The following is a 20894-nucleotide window of genomic DNA, read 5'->3' on the forward strand; positions in this document are numbered from 1 at the left end:
GCCCTGTGACACCTGGCACAGCCTAGGCCAGTGTCTCCCAGACAGTTGGCGACAGTGCAATCATGCGATCTGTAGTCGAGGTTGGTGTGTACTCAGAAGGGAAGGATGGGCTAAAGGGGAGTGTGAAATAGAATAGACAACATCAGCATACGCCCCACATAGCAAAGCCCTGTTTCAGGAACCCCTCGTTTGGGTTTTATACATATAAGCATATAAATATAAAGAAACTATATATACATATATTGGACTTTCTAGGTTAGGGTGCTGAAAATGTTCTAGAATTAGATAGTTGCATTCTGTGAATATATTTTAAACCACGAATTTATAGTCTTCAAAATATAAAATGAGAAAAAACTTAAAAGACTAAGATAAATACATATATATATATGTCTGTGTGTGTGTGTGTGTGTGTCAATCTCGACTGAGGTTGAGCCTGTATGACAGCGTAGAACTACTACGTAGGGTTTTTTGGTTTTTTTTGTGGGGCTATAATCCTTAAGGAAGGATATCTCCAGGTCTTTCTTCTGCGGCAGTGCTAGGTGGAATCAGACTGCCAGTTTTTATGCCAGGAGTTGGGAGCGAAGCTATTGTCCTGCCCAGTTACCTATAGAAAAAGGTGAGTCCAAGAGTATTGCTATCGGGGCCCCAAGTCTTACATGCAAGGGGTTTGCCAGCAAAATAAGGTAAAACATGTCCCTCAATAGTTAGTGCACGTGTCTTAGTCTCGTTAGGGTGTCCTCAAAACAAAACAAAAAAATTCCAGTCAACGCAGGCTTCTTAGCGCTCTGTGGGGAAAGTTATATTCAAGTTCAGAAGCCCGCTCAGGAAGGCAGCTGAGAAGACTGGCAGCTGTTTCCTTGGAATCCCAAAGGGCAATCTTAGTAAATGTCTTTCAAAGGACACAGAACCACTACAAGAGTTTATGACCCACACGTTTTAAGAAAATTGAACATAGCATTGGTAAAGAAAATACAGGAAATTTGCTCCAAACAGTTTTTTCCCACCACCACGATTCATCTGCTCATTCTTTGAGGGTAGCAAGCACTGTCCTGGGAGTATTTGCTGGGAAAGTTTGCCACACCACGGCCGGGTCTTGTCCCTCAGACTGCCTGGTGCTACCCAGACTCACAGAACATCCCTTGATGAAAAAGCTGCCATTTTGATGGTTTAAATTAAGGAAAACAAAATTCTTCTGGGAGGAATTACAGAGATGAAAGCACCCTTTTGAAGAGAGTATAAACCTAGATGGAGGGCATATTGAGAGACAATAGCTTGACATTTTGATATTTTTGTTGAATAAAGTTTTCTATGATTTCATACTTTTTTTACTTACCCTTCTATAACATAGTACTATATGTGTATATTATATTTTCCCGTTATAATGCAAACCACATTTCCCTGTGTAAGTCAGAATGTGTTATAAACCCCTGGCCTAGGGAAGGAGGGAATAAGGGAAAGGCGTATACAAAATGATGTGTGTAACCTGGAGAAGAAAGAACCTTAAGTAGGCAGAGGGAGGTGCTATCTGGCCCAGGCAGAGGAAGGTGCTATCTGGCCCAGGCAGAGGGGCCCAGAGAGAAGGACTGAGTGACCCCGGAGAGAGCAGCGGGGTGAAACTGCATGAGCAGTGTCGTCCAGCACAGTGTCGTCCAACAGCATAGCTTTGAGCTGGAGATCTGGCTCAATCGTTCACTGGTTACGTGTTTATAGCTTCTCTGACCTAATATTTGAAGAAAAAAAAGGGGTTAGTAACAACATCATGAGTTTTTCTTAGGATTAAATTTCCTGTGAGGTGAAGTGAAATTACTTGGTATGGGGTCTTCTATCCACCGTCTTTGTAACTCCCAGCAAACGACTAGGGGGAGCATCCAAATAAAGTGAGAAGACTCTAGAGAGGGGTTGGTCCGTTTCAACTTTCCTCTGGGGATCCCCAATGAATCAGAACGCAGAGCCACTGGCAGAGTGCATGAGAGGTCCTTGCCCAAGATCCGTGCATCAAGCGGCAGTGGCAGCGAAAGCAGAGGTGTCAGAGGCTGCAGCACCAAGGCCATGGAAAGAGAGGTGGACGTCCTGCTCCAAGAAAGAATAACGCAGAGTGCCTTCAGCAGGAGGCTGGCTGGCAGAGTGGGCTACCCCATGGCCATTTATCTGAGCTAAAGGAGCTTCGAGTGACACTTGCCCCAATCGGGCAGAAGTGAAGGGACGTGTGTGGCTGAGAGACAGGATCAGAGAGAGATGTGTCGGTCAGCCTGGCCGAGAAGCTGTGTACAAAAGGACTGTTTGATTTTTTATTCTGACCTGTAACCTGGTAACTTCCTAATGATCATATACTTATATAATTGTATTATCTGTGAGTTCTGTGTGGCCATTGCACTGGATTACTGAGCCCAGCAGGGAAGTAGAGTGTCACAGGATGGAGGGTTGGGGTCAGAAGAGGGTAAAGAAGGAGTGGGGAGTAGGCATGTCTGCTTCTGTCTTGCAGGAATCACCCTTGAGCAGATGTGGAGTTGGATTCTCTACCCTCTTGGGTGGTCACAGGAAGTCAGATAGGCCCGCATACCATTTACTCAACTATTGCCCACATTCTGAAGAAGCTACTGTGATAATTAACGTGCCTTCAGTTATGGAATTGACTACATATGCACATTTATCAAGAAATGTACTGAGATCATTGTTTATCTTAAAACTACAGCATATGGTAAATGAAACCGAGGGGGGCGGGTAGACTATGCATTCACAGTAATCTGCCCTGCCAGTAGATCACACAGGATGCTGACTAGCATCCCAGGCTGCCGGAAACCTCGTCAGTTATTTCCCTCCAAAAGTTACAGATAAAAGACCCGGTCACTCATTTGAATGAGAGTTACTTAGCCAAGAATGCATTTTCTAAGAGAGAAAAAGTGAGGGAAGTTGCCTAGCATCATTTTTCACTGGTTAGAAGATTCAAAATAGATATAACATATATATTCGAGTATAAGCTGACTTTTTTCAACACATTTTTATGCTGAAAAAGCCCCCCAGTTTTTTTGTGGTAAAATTAGGTGCCTATGCTTTTACTCAAACACATATGGTACATAGTCTATTCAATAGAAAGGGGGTTTTGAAGTATAATGAATGATAAATTTAAGTATTTTTAGAAAAGTCCTATAGGATTACTATTTAGGATTGTAACATTGTGTCTGAATCTTAACTGATGATTTTAAACTGGTAATATGGGGATGGAAATCTTCTAGGCTTTGTTCATTTAAATACTTAGGGTGCACTGTCACTTTAAGGGATATCCCATTCACTATAATCTGAGCCATGTTTTCCCCATATTTATCACCCTGGTCAAGTGCTGTTAAGAAACGAACGGAATCTTTCTGCTCTCTTTCCACAGACAAATGTCTGCAGGGCGCTTCATAGTCCCTGTTCTGGATTTCGCAGCTTAAAATGTATAGGGGGCCAAAGTACATGGTTACTTATTAGAAACTGGATCTGTGACTTTAGGCAACCATCTCATAAAAATGAATGTTATTGTTAGGTGCCATCTAGTCAGTTCATTCCTGACAACACTTCCAAAGTACATCAGACGATGCCTCACCATCCTTGCCTCTAAGGAGCATTCTGGCTGTACTTAGTGCAAGATTTGCTTATTCTTTTGGCAGTCCATTACACTTTCAATATTCTTCACCATTACCACAATTCAAAGCATTGTTTCTTCTTTGGTTTTCCATATTCAATGTCCAACTCTCACATGCATATGAGGCCATTGAAAATGCCACGTCCTGAGTCAGGTGCACCTTAGTCCTCAATGGAACAACCTTGTTCTTCAACACTCTAAAGAGGGGGTGTACAACAGATTTACCTGATATGTCTTTGGGTCTCTTGAATGCTGCTTCCATGAGCATTTGTGAATCCAAGCAAGACAAAATCCTTGACAACTTCAACCATTTCTCCATTTATCATGATATTATCTATTGGTCCAGTTGTGAGGATTTGGGTTTTCCTTACCTTGAGTTGTAATCCATATGCAAGCCTTGATCATGCAATGAATGTTCTTCAAACCCTCCTTTTTTTTCAGCAAAGCAAAGTTGTGTCATCTCTATATCTCAGATTGTTAATAAAGCTTCATCCAATGCTGATGCCACATTCCGTGTCAGTCATATAGTCTAGCTTCTCTGCTTATTTGCACAGCATACAGATTGGGTGAGTATGGTGAGAAGATGCAACCCTGATGTACTTCTTTTCTGATCGTAAACCATGTAGTATTCCCTTGTGTTCGCACAACTGCCTCTCAGTCCATGTAGATTTCTCATGAGCACAACCAGGTGTTTTAGAATCTCCATTCTTCTCAAGACTAATGACAGTTTGTTATAGCCACACATCTTACTGGTTTCTTTGCTTTCAGCCAAGATCCATCTGGCATCAGCAATGATACCCTTTGTTTCAAGACCTTTTCTGAATCCAGCCTGAACCTCTGACAGCTCCCAGTCAAAGTACTGCTACAATGTTTTTGGACAATCTTCAACAAAGTTTTACTTATATGTGATATAAATGATATTATTTTATAATTTAAGCATTTGGGGGAGGGGTCACCTTTCTTTAGAATGGGTATAAATGTGGACCTTTTCAAGTCAGTTGACCTAGTAGCTGTTTTCCAAATTTCCTGGCATAGACTAGTAAATGCTCCCAGTGTTTTATCAGCAGGGCGAAACATTTCAATTGGTATTCTATCAAGTCCTGTAGTTTTGTTGTTGGCTAATGTTTTTAAGTTCAGCTTGAACTTCTCCTTCAGTACCATTAGTTATTAATCATATGCTACCTCCTGAGATGGTGGATGTCAAGTAGTTCTTTTTGGTGCCGTGACTCTGTGTATTCCTTCCACCTTCTCTTGATGCTTCCTGAAGTATTCAATATTTTGCCCACACAATCTTTCAAAATTGCGATTCAGGGATGAATTTTTCTTGAGTTCTTTCAGTTTAAGGTATGCTGGGTGTGCTCTTCTTTGTTGGTGTTCTATCGCTAGGTCTTTGCACAATATTTTACTTTCTCTTTTCAAGCTGTTCTTTGAAAGCTTTTGGTTAGCTTTTGTCTTCATCATTTCTTCAGTTTACCTTAGCTACTCTACAATTGCAAGCAAGTTTCAGAGTCTCTTCTGACATCCACTTTGTTTTCTTTCTTTCCTGTCTTTTTAAAGACCTTTTGCTTTCTTCGTAAATGCAGTTCCTGATGTCCTTCCACAGCTCATCCAATCTCCTGTCATTAGTGTTCAACGTGTGAAATCTGTTCATAAGTTGTTCTCAGAATTCAGATGGGATAGACTCAAAGGTGTATTTTGGCTCTCATGGACATATTTTAATATTTTCAGCTTCAAACTGAATTTACCTTTGAGCAATTGCTGGTCTGTTCTACAGTCAGCCCCTGGCAGAGTTATAGCAGCTAATCGTGAGCTTCTTTGTGATATCTTCCAATACATGCTATCCATTTGATTTCTGTGTATTCCATCTGGAGAAAAAGGGTGTTTCCTGCGAACAAGTCATTGATCTTGCAAAATTCTATCACGCAATCTCCAGCTTCATTTCTATCACCTAGACTATATTTTCCAACTATTGTTCCTTCCTCTTTGTTTACAACTTTTGCATTCCATCGCCAATAATAATCAATGCATCTTGATTGCATGTTTGATCAATTTTTGACTGAAGGAGTTGGTAGAATTTTTCAATTTCTTCATCACTAGCTCTAGTGTTTGGTGTTTAAATTTGAATAATAGCTGTATTGATTGATCTGGGAATAGATATAATCTTATCAAGGCCAGCACTGTATTTCAAGATAGACCTTGAAATGTACTTTCTGACAGTGAATGCAATGCCTTTCCTATTGATTGTGTCATTCTTAGTGTAGTAAACCATATGATTTTCTGATCCAAAGTGGCCAATACCATCAGCTCACTAATGCCTTTGTACATTCCATTTCAATTTTGAAGATTTCCAATTTTGCTAGATTTCATACTTTGTGCAAAATTTTAGTAGATTTTTGGAACTGTTTCTTCCCCTTTTGAGTGGGGCCCTTGAGCAAATGAAGGTCACAGAGGCTTACTCCCACAGGCTGGACTCCACTCATGTTATTATTGCTGACTTGACTTTAAGAAGGTAGCTCTTCCTCACTCATGTTTTGAGAACCATCTGTGGTAGTTACAGAATCTGGTGTCAATTTGAGGATTCAGAGGGTAGGGCTTGAGTCTGGCCTGTCAATCAGGATATAGCCAATGAAGCCTTTGTGTAGGCATAGCCTTCTCCTGTGGATTTTTGGCAACTCCTGTATTTCCTCCTTGGAGACGGGAAACACACACTCTCTCTACTTACTCCCTGTGAGGCACCCCTGTGGAGAATACACACGGAGAGAGGCTGATGGAGCCAGACCTCTGGAGCCTGAGACGCCATGTGGAAACGCCTGCTAGCGATGAGATGCTTACAACGCCATTGGATCCACAAGTCTTCCCACCCAATGGCCTATGATCCTGCATTCAGTGTCATTGCATGCGTTTTGTGAGTCTGAAGAGGATTTTATAGATTGGTATCCGACATGTGGGCTAATATCAGGTTTATGGACTTGATCTGGACTGGGCTAGAATCTTTTCTCAATATTCAATTGCTCTTGTATATAAAGCTCATTCTTATACACATGTGAGTCTCCCTGGATTTGTTTCTCTAGTCTACCCAGACTAACACACCATCTGACCTGAAGAGCTCATCTTCTGGCACCATCTCTGAAAATATACTACTAATATTCATTAGACCATCAGAACATGACAATGTTTCCATGTTAAGCCTAGATTTTTCAGTGGCTTCCTTCAAAATGGACAGCCAGTTTCTTCTTTGTAGTCTGTTCTTAGTATGAAGCACGACTGAAACCTGTGCACTTTGGATGACCTGCTGGTATTTGAAATACTGGTGAAATAGCTTTCAGCATCACAGTAACACACAAGCCATCGCAATACAACAAACTGTCAGACAAATGGGGGATAAAAACAAGATTGACTCACTAGTCTCTAAACTGATTGCTTGAGCCTACCTACCCATTGCAGGGGAAAAAGACTTACCCATAAACTTCAATAAAGATTATAGCCAAAAGATATGTTTCCTTGTTTGGATATTTAAGGGGATGAGTTTGTAGACCATCCTAGTTCATTGGCCTACTAATGTGTTTGGTGTTTCCATTCTACCTCCCAGTTCATTGTGTGGTACCTGGGTCTTCAAAACTTGTAAATCGCTTTCAAGGCATGAGACTGTGTCGCTATTGGCCTCTTGCCACAGAGGAAGAAGGAGACTCCATGATACGAGAAGGATGTGTAATGTTTAGTGAAGTTCTAGGTTACCTTCATGAATAACTGCCTCCTTGACCATGATACCAGAAACACTGGATGGTCCCTGCTACCAGTCTTTCTCACTTGGATCAAAGATCCGACAGAAAAAGGCTAATCAAAAGGGGGAAATTCAGAAGATAATTAAAATTTTTCATGGAATACAGACTTTCTGAAGCCACGGGTACTGGGTGTAACTCGAAACTATTGCCTAATAAATTAATTGAACTAGTAATAAGCATCTGCTTTGAGCATTATGCTCATTGAAGAGTTAGCTACATGGGATCAAAATATGGTAGTAAGTCAAAAGATTAGAGAGGGGCTGTGAATTTATGTTGATGGTGGAGGAAGAACTCAGAAGGAACATGAGAATCATCGCACAACTTGAAGAGTCTAATCAGTATCACCGGATTGTACATGTAGAAAATGGTTCAATTCATGTTCAAGGAGGCTTCAAATTTGGGGGGAAAGATTCCACTATCTTTGAATTCCATTTTGTTTTATGATGTTCTCAAAGTCCATTGGTATATTTTGCTGTGTTTATTCTTAACAACAACAATGAAACAAAATTATATTTTAAAAAGATAACAGTCAAGAAAGCCCTATGAGGCTGTCACATGGGGGTCACCGAGTTGAAAACTTCAGGACGGCACCTAACAGCAACAAGCATTCTTAACCTGCAGCCTCCTCCAATCTGAAAGAACCTAATCAGAAACAGGCAGCCAAAATGAAACTATTTCTGTACATTAAAGTGTGAACCAGCTAGGTCCAACAATACTTCTTGTGTAGGATTTCCTGAAACACATGAAAATAGTAATATGTGTTGAAGATAACGCCAAGTGTCCTACTGCCAGTGAGTTGGTTCTAATTCAGAGTGACCTTGGAGGAGAGCGTAGACCTGCCTCACAGGGTCTCCAGTGCTATAAATCTGTATGGAGGCAGACTGCCACATCTTTCTCCCACCGAGTGGCTGGTGGGACCAAACTGTGCCTCCCTTGTGGTTGTCAGTGGACTACTTTAACCTCTGCACCACCAGGGCTCCTGTATGGCAAGAGTAGAATCTCTAATTTTACCGATCTCTTGATCAACCCATGAATTCCAGGCTATTGTTTTGAAGAAACTGTGTAATTCAATGGGTTTTGATTTATAGAAGTGTCACCCAAGTTAAAAGTGACAGAGGAGGGGGAAAAATGACTCAGGAACTATCTGCATTTAAGAGGCATGACAAATGACATCGATGGCCAAATGGTATTCTTTGATATTAGAAAGTAACTGTACTTGAAAATAACTTTATAATTGAATAAGGGTACATTAGGAAAATATGATTCAGAACCAATATTATAGTAATTAGATAAAGGAAGCATAAATGAAATAACTGCAGGAAGAATATTTCCATAGAGATTATAAATGAGATTCTGGTGGAGCAGAAAGGCCTTTAATTGTAATTTAGTGTGCACTATAGAATTATCAGCTCAGTGTGTTACTTCATCACATAAAAGAATATCTGATAATTTTCCCTAATAAGCACATGACAGCTCTTCATATTCTTTCATTATAGCTGATTAAGTGTAAAAACAGTAGATATTCCTTTGTTGGAAAAAGAGTTGAAATCTTTTAAGAAAGAGCACAAAGCAGCTGCATTTCCATAGCATATGATCCCCAAAGGCTATTATTTAGGAAGTATTAAGAATTTTAAGTGGCAGTTTAAAGATTTTGCTTCAGTTTCTTCAGTCTTACACACAAACCTCGGTCTGTAGAAGCTCATTCTAGGGTAGTTGAGGCGGGGACTTGTGATGTCTAATCCATCACACAAACGAGGCCAAAATACAGTGGGGGGGGGAGGGGCACCATGCAAGGAAAGCATTTCCAGAAACTAACAGCACAAGAGTGCAGCCTTGCTTCACTCACAGTTAGTCTCGACCTCCTCATGGCCTCCACAGCCTCTCTCTCTTTCCTCCTTTCTCGGTGCTGCTCCACCAGAGGAAGCGCAGTGGGTGGTTCGAAGGAACAGAACCTGGTTTTCTCACAGCTCTGGAGGCTGAACGTGTACACTGAGGACACTGGCTCTAGGGGAAAGCTCTCAGAAGAAATATTCGTCTCAACCTCTGTAACACTAGTGCGCCTTAGAACCTAGGAAGTTTCCACATGGCATCTATCGCTTCCCGATTTGTGCTTCCTTCTCTCTGTGTCTAATCGACTTCTTTTCTATTTCAACACTCATTAGGGTGAAGACAGACCCTCGACTGGTTATGACCTCATTAGCATAACGAAGAAAGCCATATTCCCCAAATAGGATTATATGCACAGGTGTAAAACCGAGAACTGAAACCCTTCCCTGCCAGTTCAATTCCAACTCATAGCGATTCGATGAGGGTGGAGTAGAACTGGCCCGGGTTTCCAAGTCTGTAGTCTTTGGGGAAGTGGCCTCGCATCCTGGTCCTGCAGACCAGCTGTGAGCTCTGTGAGCAGCAAAGTGTTTAGCCACTGCACCACAGCGGTGTAAGGGTTAGGACGCCAGCACATGTTTTAAGAGGATGCAAGCAATCCTTAGCACTGCTATGAATGGTATTTTCCATACGGCCTGCATTCGTTGTTATTAAGTCTAGAATAACTAGCCAATGCATCGTCAGAGCTGTGTGGGGAAGATAGACCTTTGGTGGGGAAGGTGCTTCCTCCCTGTGGACCTCCCCATTCAGTCCGCGCTGCACTCTCCTGCATCTTCCCTCCCCCAGGACACCGTGCTAGTGAGTAAGAAGAGGAATTGTCCCTGAGGTTATCAGGTGCTCCTCTAATGGCTTGACGCGCGGCCTCAGAAACCCTATCTCGCTCTCGAACTCACTGCTGACATGCAGAGCGTAGCATTGCCGCCCCCCCCCCCTTGAGTCTCTGAGACTATAACTGATGACAGGCTAGAAACCCATCTTTCTCCCATGGGGCGCCGCTGGCAACCCAGCAAGGAGCCACCAGACCACCAGAGCGCCTCAGAAACCTTGAGTCCCAATGAACTTGATGGTAGCGGGTTTGATCTTATGCAAACTGGAGGCTCTTGGATTTTGCAATTCCTTGGCTATAAGTTCAGTGCCTACACAAGGCCCCTGTAGCCAGAGGCATATCAAAGGGCAGGTGCAGGCTTGCCCTGGACTGCACTTGAAGGTCAGTAGCACTGAGCAGCTTCTATTACCCAACAAAGCTTGCACAGCCAGCTATGAGTGGTCATTTAGCATCTTAAAACTGGTACTTTTAAATACATCCAAATATAAAATATATTAAAAAGGCAAGGCAGACTGTGAGATCTTGCTTGGCAGAATTTAGAAAGGGAAGAAACTGGGTTCTGGGAGAGGACTGAGGGGGGGGGATGACTTTGAGTATGTCATGGACCAGTTTTCATCAGTGAAAGGAAGAAAGGTGAAGTTGTAATTTTCATGTAGTGCCATACGTATTAAATGAAATATTAGCAAGCTTGACTTGCATTTTTGAGCTGATATTATGGTAAAGTTATTTAAAAGATGGGTGTCAGCTGTTTGGACAGGGTGTGATTTCACTGCCTGACACAGGTGCTATTTTCTGTGGATTTGCCTCAGCCTGTAGCAGAGTGTTGGCATGATATAAATTCCTTTAGGAGTTGAAACAGTACTGAAAAAAATGACTGAATTATTTACGTCATTAGCTCTAAAAATGAAAGAAGAGACCTCGCCGTATCTACCAGCAACGCCCTAGGTTAGATGCTTTTCATTGGTGTTCTCTCATTTATTTCTTAAGATAGCCTAGGACTGCCCATGCCTGCTTTATAGATAGGAAATTGACAATAATCTGCATTAAAAAAACCAGTAATGCTCAACTTTTTAAAAACCCATTGCTTGGGCGTAAGGAGAAAGGAAACATTCCAAAGTTGCCTGTGCTGAGGCTCGCACGACCCTTCTCACTATGACGGAACTCCTGCGCCTGCGAGATGCTAGCGTAGCTCAATAAAGCGAGTTCCAAAGTCTTAAAACATTGCTGTGGAATCAGGCCGACTCACCAGCTGATGCTGGAGGACTGAGCCGGTCTGCTCCCCGGCGCTTCCCGGGCTGAGCTCTATGAAAGCAGACACCCCTTTCTCCACAGGCCTGCTGGCGCATTCAAGAGGCTGGGGAGGGTCAAACCTCAGGCCTTTGGGGTCAGATGTCAAGGGTCTAACCACTTCACTACCAAGGCGTCCAATCCAGCTTTCTACTTCCGACTGAATAGCAGCTACCTTTGCTATTCTGCTCCCCCACCACCACCGCCGCCCCATTCCACGTATCCTGATCCATTAACCAGTGAGCAAAGGGAGTCAGCACAAGAAAGTTGAAGGCCGGAACTCAAAAATGACCAAATAATGTATATGCCTGTCACACATCTGACAAGACAAGACTCCTTAAAACGTCCATTCTTGGTTGGTTAGTTGGTTTGTGTGGGGGAGGGGAGATGGGGGGAGGTCCTTTACGCAAACGGAAAAGAATGGGACAGTTCACCCCCTGTGCATGCCCCGAAGGAAGGGTGCTTCCGTGCAGGTGGAAAAGCCTCCCTGTCACTCTGGTATTCACAGCACGGATGGCGCTCTGGCCGGGCAAAGGCAGGCTGTCTGACCTTGGAGACACGGTGTCTGAAGCAGGCTAACGAGGCATGCCATAGCACTGAAAAGAAAGTAAAAGAGGCAACCCCAAAGAACTGAAATGACTATGCACAGCCACAGAGCACGGGCAGCCACAGGAGGCATTCTTGGAGTGTCACGTGAAATCTTGACATGTTTTCACGCTTAGCACATGGGTGGAGACCCATACAGTTGTGCGCATAGACAGATATATGAACTGAATATCACAGTGCCCATCCTCGTTCTTTAAAATGTTGTCAATTTTGATCTCCTAAGGACAACTCTTCTGAGGGCTCTGAAAGGGCTGAGGTAAAATAAAACAAATGCTCCGTTAAACATAGCATTCACCTCACCCTTTTTCTCTGACCATCAGCTTCTTCCCAAATGAATAGACTGCAAAAGCTTGCCTTTAATTAGGCAAATTAACAACAACATCTTGACATAGACAGATAGATAAATGATAGATACATAGATAAATAGAAGATAGATAGATAATGGGCAGATAGACATCTATGTGTTGATTAATATTTAATACATTCCATATTATCTAGCCTACTTGGAGAACAATTATTATTTCTACTTGCTCAACTATTCTGGCGTTGCAATTTTATAAGGAATTGAGTACTAAAAGCATGTGTTTGAATGTTGACCATCATCTTGGTGGAGTAGAAGGCCCTTGAGCGTTCCTTAGTGACACAAATTAGCCGTGGTGGAGGACCAACATCACGTATGGGACAGGGATAGCAGTGTTGGTGAGATACTTTGGGGGTGAAAGTTCTAGAGATTTACCAGAGAAAGGGAAGTATTACACTGAAACTAGCTCCAGAAGGGATTGAAAATGGAAGTAGGTATGACGATTGCTTTACCAGCCTTCAGCCTTAATTGTTGTTCCTTCCAGGAAGATCTCCAACACTTGGCTCAGCACCGGCTGGTTCACGATGACAATTGCACTGGAGCTCTGTGACAGGATCAATGTTTATGGAATGGTGCCCCCAGACTTCTGCAGGTAGGATTTATTCTACAAGTGGAATTCATCAGTGGTGTTGCACAGGGTTTATAAATATTTGATTCTCAATATCAACCACAAAACATGTCTAAATGTCTTCTTCAAGCAATTAATTAACATGTCTCAAGTTCTAGCTTCAGAAACAACAAACAGCATTTAATTATGTGATATAAAATATTGAAAGTTTTTGTTTGTACTGCTGGAGAATTCATCCATCTTGTGAGCTTCATTTATCCTCTGAATATTTATCAGCTAAAAGTAATGGAATAATTGGCATAATATTAATGATATTACTAAAAGCATAAAAAATATCAGTCTTCTCATTTGAAAAGAATGTGGTGATTTTTAATGCATTAAAGAGGGAAATACCCTTGATGATGGGCCCGTTTTCTGAAATTAAAGTATTCCTCTGATCCTCCTACCCTTGCCACAAGAGCCGCCTCAGTTTGAGCTTCTGAGAGTACAGACATCATTACTTTGATAGGTCACTTAACAGGGGCGAGGCACACATGCTAGTTTCCACCTTAAATTACCTGCTGGCCTGCGCTCGCTTGGGATTTGGTGGCTACAGGCAGATGTACTGAGAAAGATTTGGGGTCTGATTTGTGGAATCCGCTTTTTAAAAGCCCGTCATTTAAAGTCATGATGCCAATACTTTCAGAAGGTACACTCGTTTTCTCCAAGGCCTGGTAACCTGCACTCTGCCTCAACCCTGATCTCTAAACGGTGACATCCATGAGTAGAGTCGAAGGTATTTTCAACTTTGTTCAAATTTGCGCTTGCTCACACCTTTGCATCGTATGGATGAACAACTTCTTGAGGACCATGGCTCTTCATAAAAGCTCCATTTTGAGGGGTGACGCACAAAGAAGAAGGAGTACTTGCGCATGACCTCCCCATTGCGCCACTCACCTCCTGTCCTTTAAATTCAAACCCAACAGAAGAGATTCCGTCCTGATTCACAGAGATAGAAGCCACTCCAAGGAGTAAAGGAAAAGTGCGGGTGGAGAAGGCCGACTCCTTCCCAGGGCTGACATAATGCAGCGCAGTCTAAAGTCATGCGGCTGCAGAAGACACTGCACTCTATTGTGCATTATAGGATTTCAATTGCTATATAAGTTTTTAATTGCCGGGGGAGCACTGAGTAATTTTTTATTTTATTTATTTTCAGGAAAGGGGGTGGTAGGCCAAATGAGTTTGGGAATCCATGTTTTAAAGCATCATATATGTTGTCCACACTTACCACAACATCCATAGCAATACTGCTGTGCCATGTGCATTCTTGAAAATGATTAAGATTTTCTATAGATAGCCCATCCCACTTCCTCTGAGCCGTCGCTGGAATTGCCTTTGACGCCCATAATTCTACCAACAATCTCTTCAAGACAATTTAGGTTTTCCTATTGGGCACCTTAAAATTATCCAGGGCTAGACCAACCTCACATTGTAAGTATTTGTTACAGCAGCGTCCTGCCTTCTGCTATCAGACTCTCTTAGGTATCTAGTGCTTCTGTCACAGAAATGCCACAAGGGGATCATTTGAGCAAACAGAAACTTATTTTCTAGCAGTTGAGGAGGCTAGAAGAGAGGGGAGCAAACTGCTCTGAGTGGCTACAGCTGTCTGCGGTTCTTTGCTATCTGTGGTACGTACATGGGTTTTGAAGTACAATTGAAAAATTTAAAGGCTGTCATTCAGATAATGGTGATTTCATTTGTAAAATACAGTTATGGCTCTCAAATAATTTTTCAATTGTTGTGAGAGACAAGATTGTCCTTTGTCTCGAAGGTTTGCGAACCCCTGCCCTACGAGTGCATTCAAGGTTATGGTTCTGAGGGCTGGCTTTCTTGCTGTTGGCTTTTGTCTCTGCTAGACTTCTGATCCTGGGAGATCTTCATGTGGTTTGTCATCTCTTTCCCCATCTCTGCTTCTAGTTTGAGTTTAATCTTTTATATACCAAAAAAGATGGACTTAAAATAGATCCTACACCAATCTGGTCTCATTAACATAATGAAGATAACCCATGGCCAAATGAGATTATAATCAGAAGCCTCCAAACCCAAACCAAACTCTTTGCCATTGAGTCGATTCTGACTCACAGAGACACTACAGACGAAGCAGAACTGCCCAGGGAGGTTTCCATGGCTGTGAAACTTTATAGGAACTGAAAGCCCCATCTTTATCCCTAAGAGTGGTGGTGGCCTACTGCTGACCTACTTAGCTGCCCACCTGGTGAACCACTGGGGATAGCTGTTAGGATTTACAAAAAAAAAAAATTATATTTTCTGAGGATATATTCCACATACGATACAATTTAATAGCTTGATTATATTAAGAGGATTTGGGCACTCATTATCACAATCAATTTTAGAACATTTCCTTCTTATGCTCATTGTCATTAGCTCCCATCTGGCCCGCACAATCCCCCAGTTAATTATTTATCCAGTAACTGTCTACATAGATCTACCTGTCCTGAGCTTCATATCTAGAAAATCATATGTAATTCAAGCAGGAAGCAAGCAAACAATCAAATCAACAATGACAGAAATAACTCAGCGATAAACATAGAAAAGCCTCATTCCAAAAGGAAGTTTGCAATATTAAAAAGTGAAAACACTTTAAAATGGATCAAAAAGGAAATCAAATGAGAAGGTATGACATTTTAACCGAATGACGCCTGCCATAATCAACTTGACAATATGTCTCTCTGTTTGATAGCATGCCTAGTCACACCCCTCAACTCTGGTCAGAGGGAATTCACCGGGGCCTTAATCCACGTGGGGACCCTGCAAATGAACCTTGGGCTTCCACTGTCATCCAGACCCCTCTGTAAAGCAGGTGTTCACAATTTAAGCTTTGATACCATTCCCTCTTGCAGATTTTGTTAACTACAATCCTTGGGCCACATGGGCTAATGTGCTAAGCCTTTGTAATGTGCTGGACACCATCTGGTTTCTTCATCCCTTTGCCATAGCAACTATATCTTCAGTGTTCTCTTCATGAGGGCATGTACCGAGCAGGGCTGTATCTTTTTTCAGATTGAGACTAGAATTAAGTGCAAACCCAAAGTCCATTCATACATCTCTGGTTTATGCATGTCTGTGGTTCACTTTAGAGACATTATCACCGTTTTATGAAGGAGAACATTATAAGTCATCCCCCAAGAGCATAAGGCAATTCAAATGATAGTATCATTAATTTGGCCAATGGCATGGAATTTAAAACACTGCACAATGAATATTTTTGAGGGGCAAGAATACATCGATAGCAAAGGATCTACCGAATGCAACGTGTCTTTGCAAACCAACAGGCTAACAAAGGCAGTGGGAGCAGCGCTTGCAGGTATGCAAAGGACTGTCAAAGTTGATGACTTTATGGCTGATACAATTATGTAATATTTCCATTAGGATGCCAGAGAGAAAAAGCATGAATAAATTGAAATGTTAATGACTTAGAGTGTTCAAGGAAATATTCCATTTATTATTGAAAACAAATGGAAGGCAAGTTAATCTGTCATTTCTCTTACTCTAAATTAGTTCATCATGGCTTCATGTACAGTAGGAGGGAAACACTTTAGGGAAAGATACTCACATGGAAATCAAGATTATTTCCACGCACTAAATGTTGCAGCCAGCTCAGGCTTTCTATCCCAATACACCATCCCCACAAATTGATGGATTTCCCCAAAGGTACTTTCGGCGAGAACTCTTCAAACGAACTCTGAATTGCTCAGGAAGGTGAATGTTCCCGAGTGCCAGCTCAGCGCAACTCCTAAAGGGAGAAAGGGAAGACCAGGAACAATGACGACCGATTACCAAATGTCGGCCATCTTCATTTCTAGCACACATTGCTTGAGCCACCCACATGCCCCCTCGCATGGTGCTTAAGACCCTGGGTTAGGACAGGCAGAGGCAGGTCTAGAATGTAGCTCTGCCAGCTCCGAGTGACATAGCTTCTTGTTGTCTTCATTTATGAAGTGGGCATGAGAAGATTAAGTAAGAGAATGGATTCAAAAATGCGTAATGGGCTGCCCAGCACATAGTCAGTGCTCAGGAGAGATGATCAAGGTTGTCCACAGCCTGAGAATGGCCCCAAATGGGGTTGAACATGATTAGAGATCCAAAGAATAGGACACAACGTTTAGCATGTGTGGACTCGGGATAGCCTGAAGCACAGTAAGTGGCGTGAGCACAGCAGAATCACGCACCAAGTGGCTTTTGCATCCCTCATCTCAGCGTTAAGCACTCGCACGAACAGCTCTTCCACCGGAGAATAAGAAAACCATTCATCAGCCAGTCCTGCTGCTAGATTAACCATTCTTTAGCTCCGCTTTATTTGAAAGAAGCTGAATCCTTTTGCCAACTCCCCCTAAGGATCCAAATCTATTAAATGCCAAAAGCGTGGTCCATGTGTTTCAACTTCTAGGACTTAAGGACCTCAGCGATCACCAGAGCTAAAGGATACGGGAAGGTTTTGTGAACTGGCTTAGTCCATTGGAATGTAAGCACACTGAGAGTGGGGGCTGGGTTGTTCGAGTCATCGTTGGGTCTTAGTGCATATAGAACAGTCTATAGTTCCTGCCGTGGCATCGAGTGGGTACTCACTTAAACATACGTGAGTCCATGATCCTGTGCCCTCCTCCCTGCTAGGACCTTGGAATTTAAGCCCAAACCCCCATTTCTACTGCTGAGAAGCTGTGACTTTGAAAAAGTGGTTGGATCCACTGAAGCTGTGCAGGAGTCTGTATGATGATCCCATGAGCTAATAGAAAAGGAATGCTGGGTGTGGTCACAGTACATGTAAAGCACATACAAGTTTTCAGTTAAAAGGACTTGCTGATCTGTTAGCATCTTTTAAAGTGGTGCCTAAAACATATCAATTAATCATACTAAGTTGGAGGTAGGTGGGAGCGTCATTGTTTAAATGGGAAAGGCATATTCCTGTGACAACTGAAAGTTGGATTCCACTTCTCTTGATCATTGAGAATTGGTTTCACAGGTTCTCGTGTGTGGCAGATAGGACTGTCACAGTGTACCTAGCTAGTCTATGGTTTCTCTAAAGTGCCTAGTCTCACACTAGAATAAAAAGCTACCCAACTAGGGCCAATTCAACAAACAATGAGCATGAACTGTTCATTATTTTAAAAAGTAACTTTGATTTTAGGGCATAATTGTTGTTAGCTGCCACCAAGTCAGTCCCTAACTCGCAGTGACCCCCCCCCCCCCCACCACCACCACCGAAGAGTCAAATGACGACTGGTGGTTGTGAGCCATAGGGTTTCGTGACTGGTTGTTGGAAGCAGCTCTCCAAGCCTTTCTGCCGAGTCTGTCCTGGCCTGGGAGCTGCATTGAAAGCTGTTCATAACAACCCACAAGTCTCCACTGACAGTCCGGTGGTGACTATGCCTGAGGTGTTGAATGGGGTCTCTTGATCGATGAGAGACATCGCATTACTGCAAAATCTAATACTGACCAAAAAGTCACTTGACCAGCGTGTAAACTTTCCATCTTTTATCTGATACTTTGGGGGTCTCCTGATTTCTCTCTTCTTCAAATACCACTGTGCTACCAGATAAAACCACAAGTCTAATCTTGTCCCTTAGCACCTTCAGTGGATCTCTAGAGCTTTGAGAACCAAGTCCACACTTCGGAACTCTTCCTTCAGGATCTGCCTTCTACACACCATTCTAGCCTCTTCTCTGCTTATATGGATTCTTAAAGTGATTTCATGAGGTTGTTTATTGAGGAATAATGAAACAAAATGGAAAGAAATCAGTTGCAAAATACAGGAGAAATTGCGTGAAAAACAGGAGATAATTCTCTTCCAGTAGGACTTTATATAAACATGACTTCAGCTCCTTTGATTGATTTTCTTCTTGTCCAGAATGGACTACATCAGTTGGATCAGTTCCAGCAGAAGTGATGAGACTTACCTCTTTATTACCTCACTGCAGGATGAAAATGTATGAAATTGCCCAGTTGCTTGCTGCTATTTCTTAACTATCCCTGCTGTTAGTTCTAGAGGCTAAAGGTCAATGATAATCAAATTTTCAATAAAGAAGACAGTCTTGTTATAAATACAAGGGAACCTCAAAAAATTGAATGAAATGGTAATGTGTTTTCCACAAATTTTTGAAGCCCCCTCATAAGCAGATTTTTCCATGAGACTTAATGTAGCTACTTCAATTTTTAATGCTAAATTTAATTGCCTGGATTTTAAAACTCTCTATTGTGGTATAGTATATAACAAATATTTACCACCTTAACTATTTTTAAGTGTACATTTCAATGACATTTACTTATGCCCACAAGGATCTGCAATTATCACCACTATTCTATTTCTTTATAAAGCCTTTACATGTCCCAAATATCAGCCCCGTACTTATTCATTAATAATTCTCTACTCCCCACAAACCCCAGGCCTTAATATCTACTTCAATATCTCATGAGACAAACAAGTTTTCCCATAATCAATTTACATACAACCTGCCTTGGTCACAGACCAGATAAGCAGCAGAGTTAGGACTTGAAGCCAGGACTCTAGGGCTCTAGAGCTAGAGGTCTTAACTCCGCACTCAACTGCTTCTGATGAAGCAACCTCTCCTCCTTGAAGCTGGTCCTGACCTCCTGTCCATGTCAGAATCTGTCTGTGCCCCTACTGCATTTGTACCTTTAGTATCTGCATGTTAACGCTTGTCATTGTCAGTGGCACATGGTATGTTTTCAGTACAGTATTGGCTTCCTCTGGCTCTCATAACAAGATATTACACATCTGGTGTTTCATAAAAGTAGAAAACTAGACCTCCATAAATGCCCCTTGACTCCCATCTCCTTCCTCCATCTCCCTTGACTTTCCTCCTGCCCCACTACCATGCTCCGTCCCCACCTGGGCTACAGCTATCCCTCTTCTCTACGCAACCTTACCCTTGATCATTCCCCATCAGGACTGCCACTCCCCCATTCACTACCATTTTGGGTCCCATGTTGTTCCCTTGTCCCTGTGTTTATTAACACCACTTCCTTACCCTCCTCCCCACCCCCACCCCCCACCCGGAACTGTCTGTCCCATTGTTTTTCCTCCAGATAGTTCATCCAGCCTGTCCTAATCAGACAGACCTGTGGAGACACTAACATGCACGAAAACAAGACAGAGGAAAACAAAGCAACAGTATACAACCAGACAACAAAAAAACAAGAACAAAACACTGACAAAGAACAAAACAAAACACTTCACAAAAGAAAGGCTTGTAGTTCGTTCAAGGATCGTTTGCTGGCCCTTAGGAGCGTTTTCCAGTCCAGTCTGTTGGGGCACCACGCCCTGGCCCCAAAGTCCACTTTCAGCATTCCCTGGGGACCTTGCCACTCCATTCCCTTGCTGTTCCGCTGCTCTCCCCCAGTGATTTGCCTCGGTGTGGTGGGATCAGGTCAGGTGCAATTCCCACACTTTGTCTCCGGTGCTGTCCCCTGTATCGCCCTTAGTCACTGAGGGGCATCATGTCTCATAGTAGGGCCAGCCATGTTGTTCTCTCTGTGGACTGGCTGCTCTACTCAGGAACATCATCCTCACGGCCTGGTGGGCCAGGCTGTGTTCCACTGTCTCCTCCTGCCCCTTCATCTGCTCTGTGTGCTCTGATCAGATATGTCCATCTCCTGGAGCTGCAGAATCAATGTCATCCATGTACATGCAAACATATATATGAGGATGGGGAAATAGATCTAAGTGTCTACATTTATAGGTTTAATATTAAGGTGGCTGAAGGACCTTGGGCCTCTACTCAAGCACTCCCTCAATGCATGAATACTTTCATTTATTAAATTGGCACTCTATGATGCTCACTCTCCCGACACAACTGCTGAAGCCAAAGTGGGTGAACAAGTAAATGTGGTGAAGAAAGCTAATGGTGCCCGGCTATCAAAAGAGATAGTGACTGGGGACT

The 20894-nt window shown here is 42.6% G+C and overlaps 1 protein-coding gene across 2 annotated transcripts in view; it reads left to right on the top strand.

Annotated features, from left to right (window-relative positions):
* The window catches only part of ST6GALNAC5 (ST6 N-acetylgalactosaminide alpha-2,6-sialyltransferase 5), a 212752-nt gene that overhangs the window by 181626 nt on the left and 10232 nt on the right, over positions 1-20894 (top strand). Inside the window, exon 4 of one of the 2 annotated variants that reach the window (XM_075540119.1) lies at positions 12853-12960. In XM_075540119.1, coding sequence (XP_075396234.1) covers positions 12853-12960 — 108 coding nt within the window. Of the gene's footprint in view, positions 1-12852; positions 12961-20894 lie in introns of those variants that run through there. The other variant, XM_075540120.1, reaches the window with a different exon arrangement.

Source organism: Tenrec ecaudatus, chromosome 1 (assembly GCF_050624435.1).
Source record: "Tenrec ecaudatus isolate mTenEca1 chromosome 1, mTenEca1.hap1, whole genome shotgun sequence".
Taxonomy (NCBI): Eukaryota; Metazoa; Chordata; class Mammalia; order Afrosoricida; family Tenrecidae; genus Tenrec; species Tenrec ecaudatus.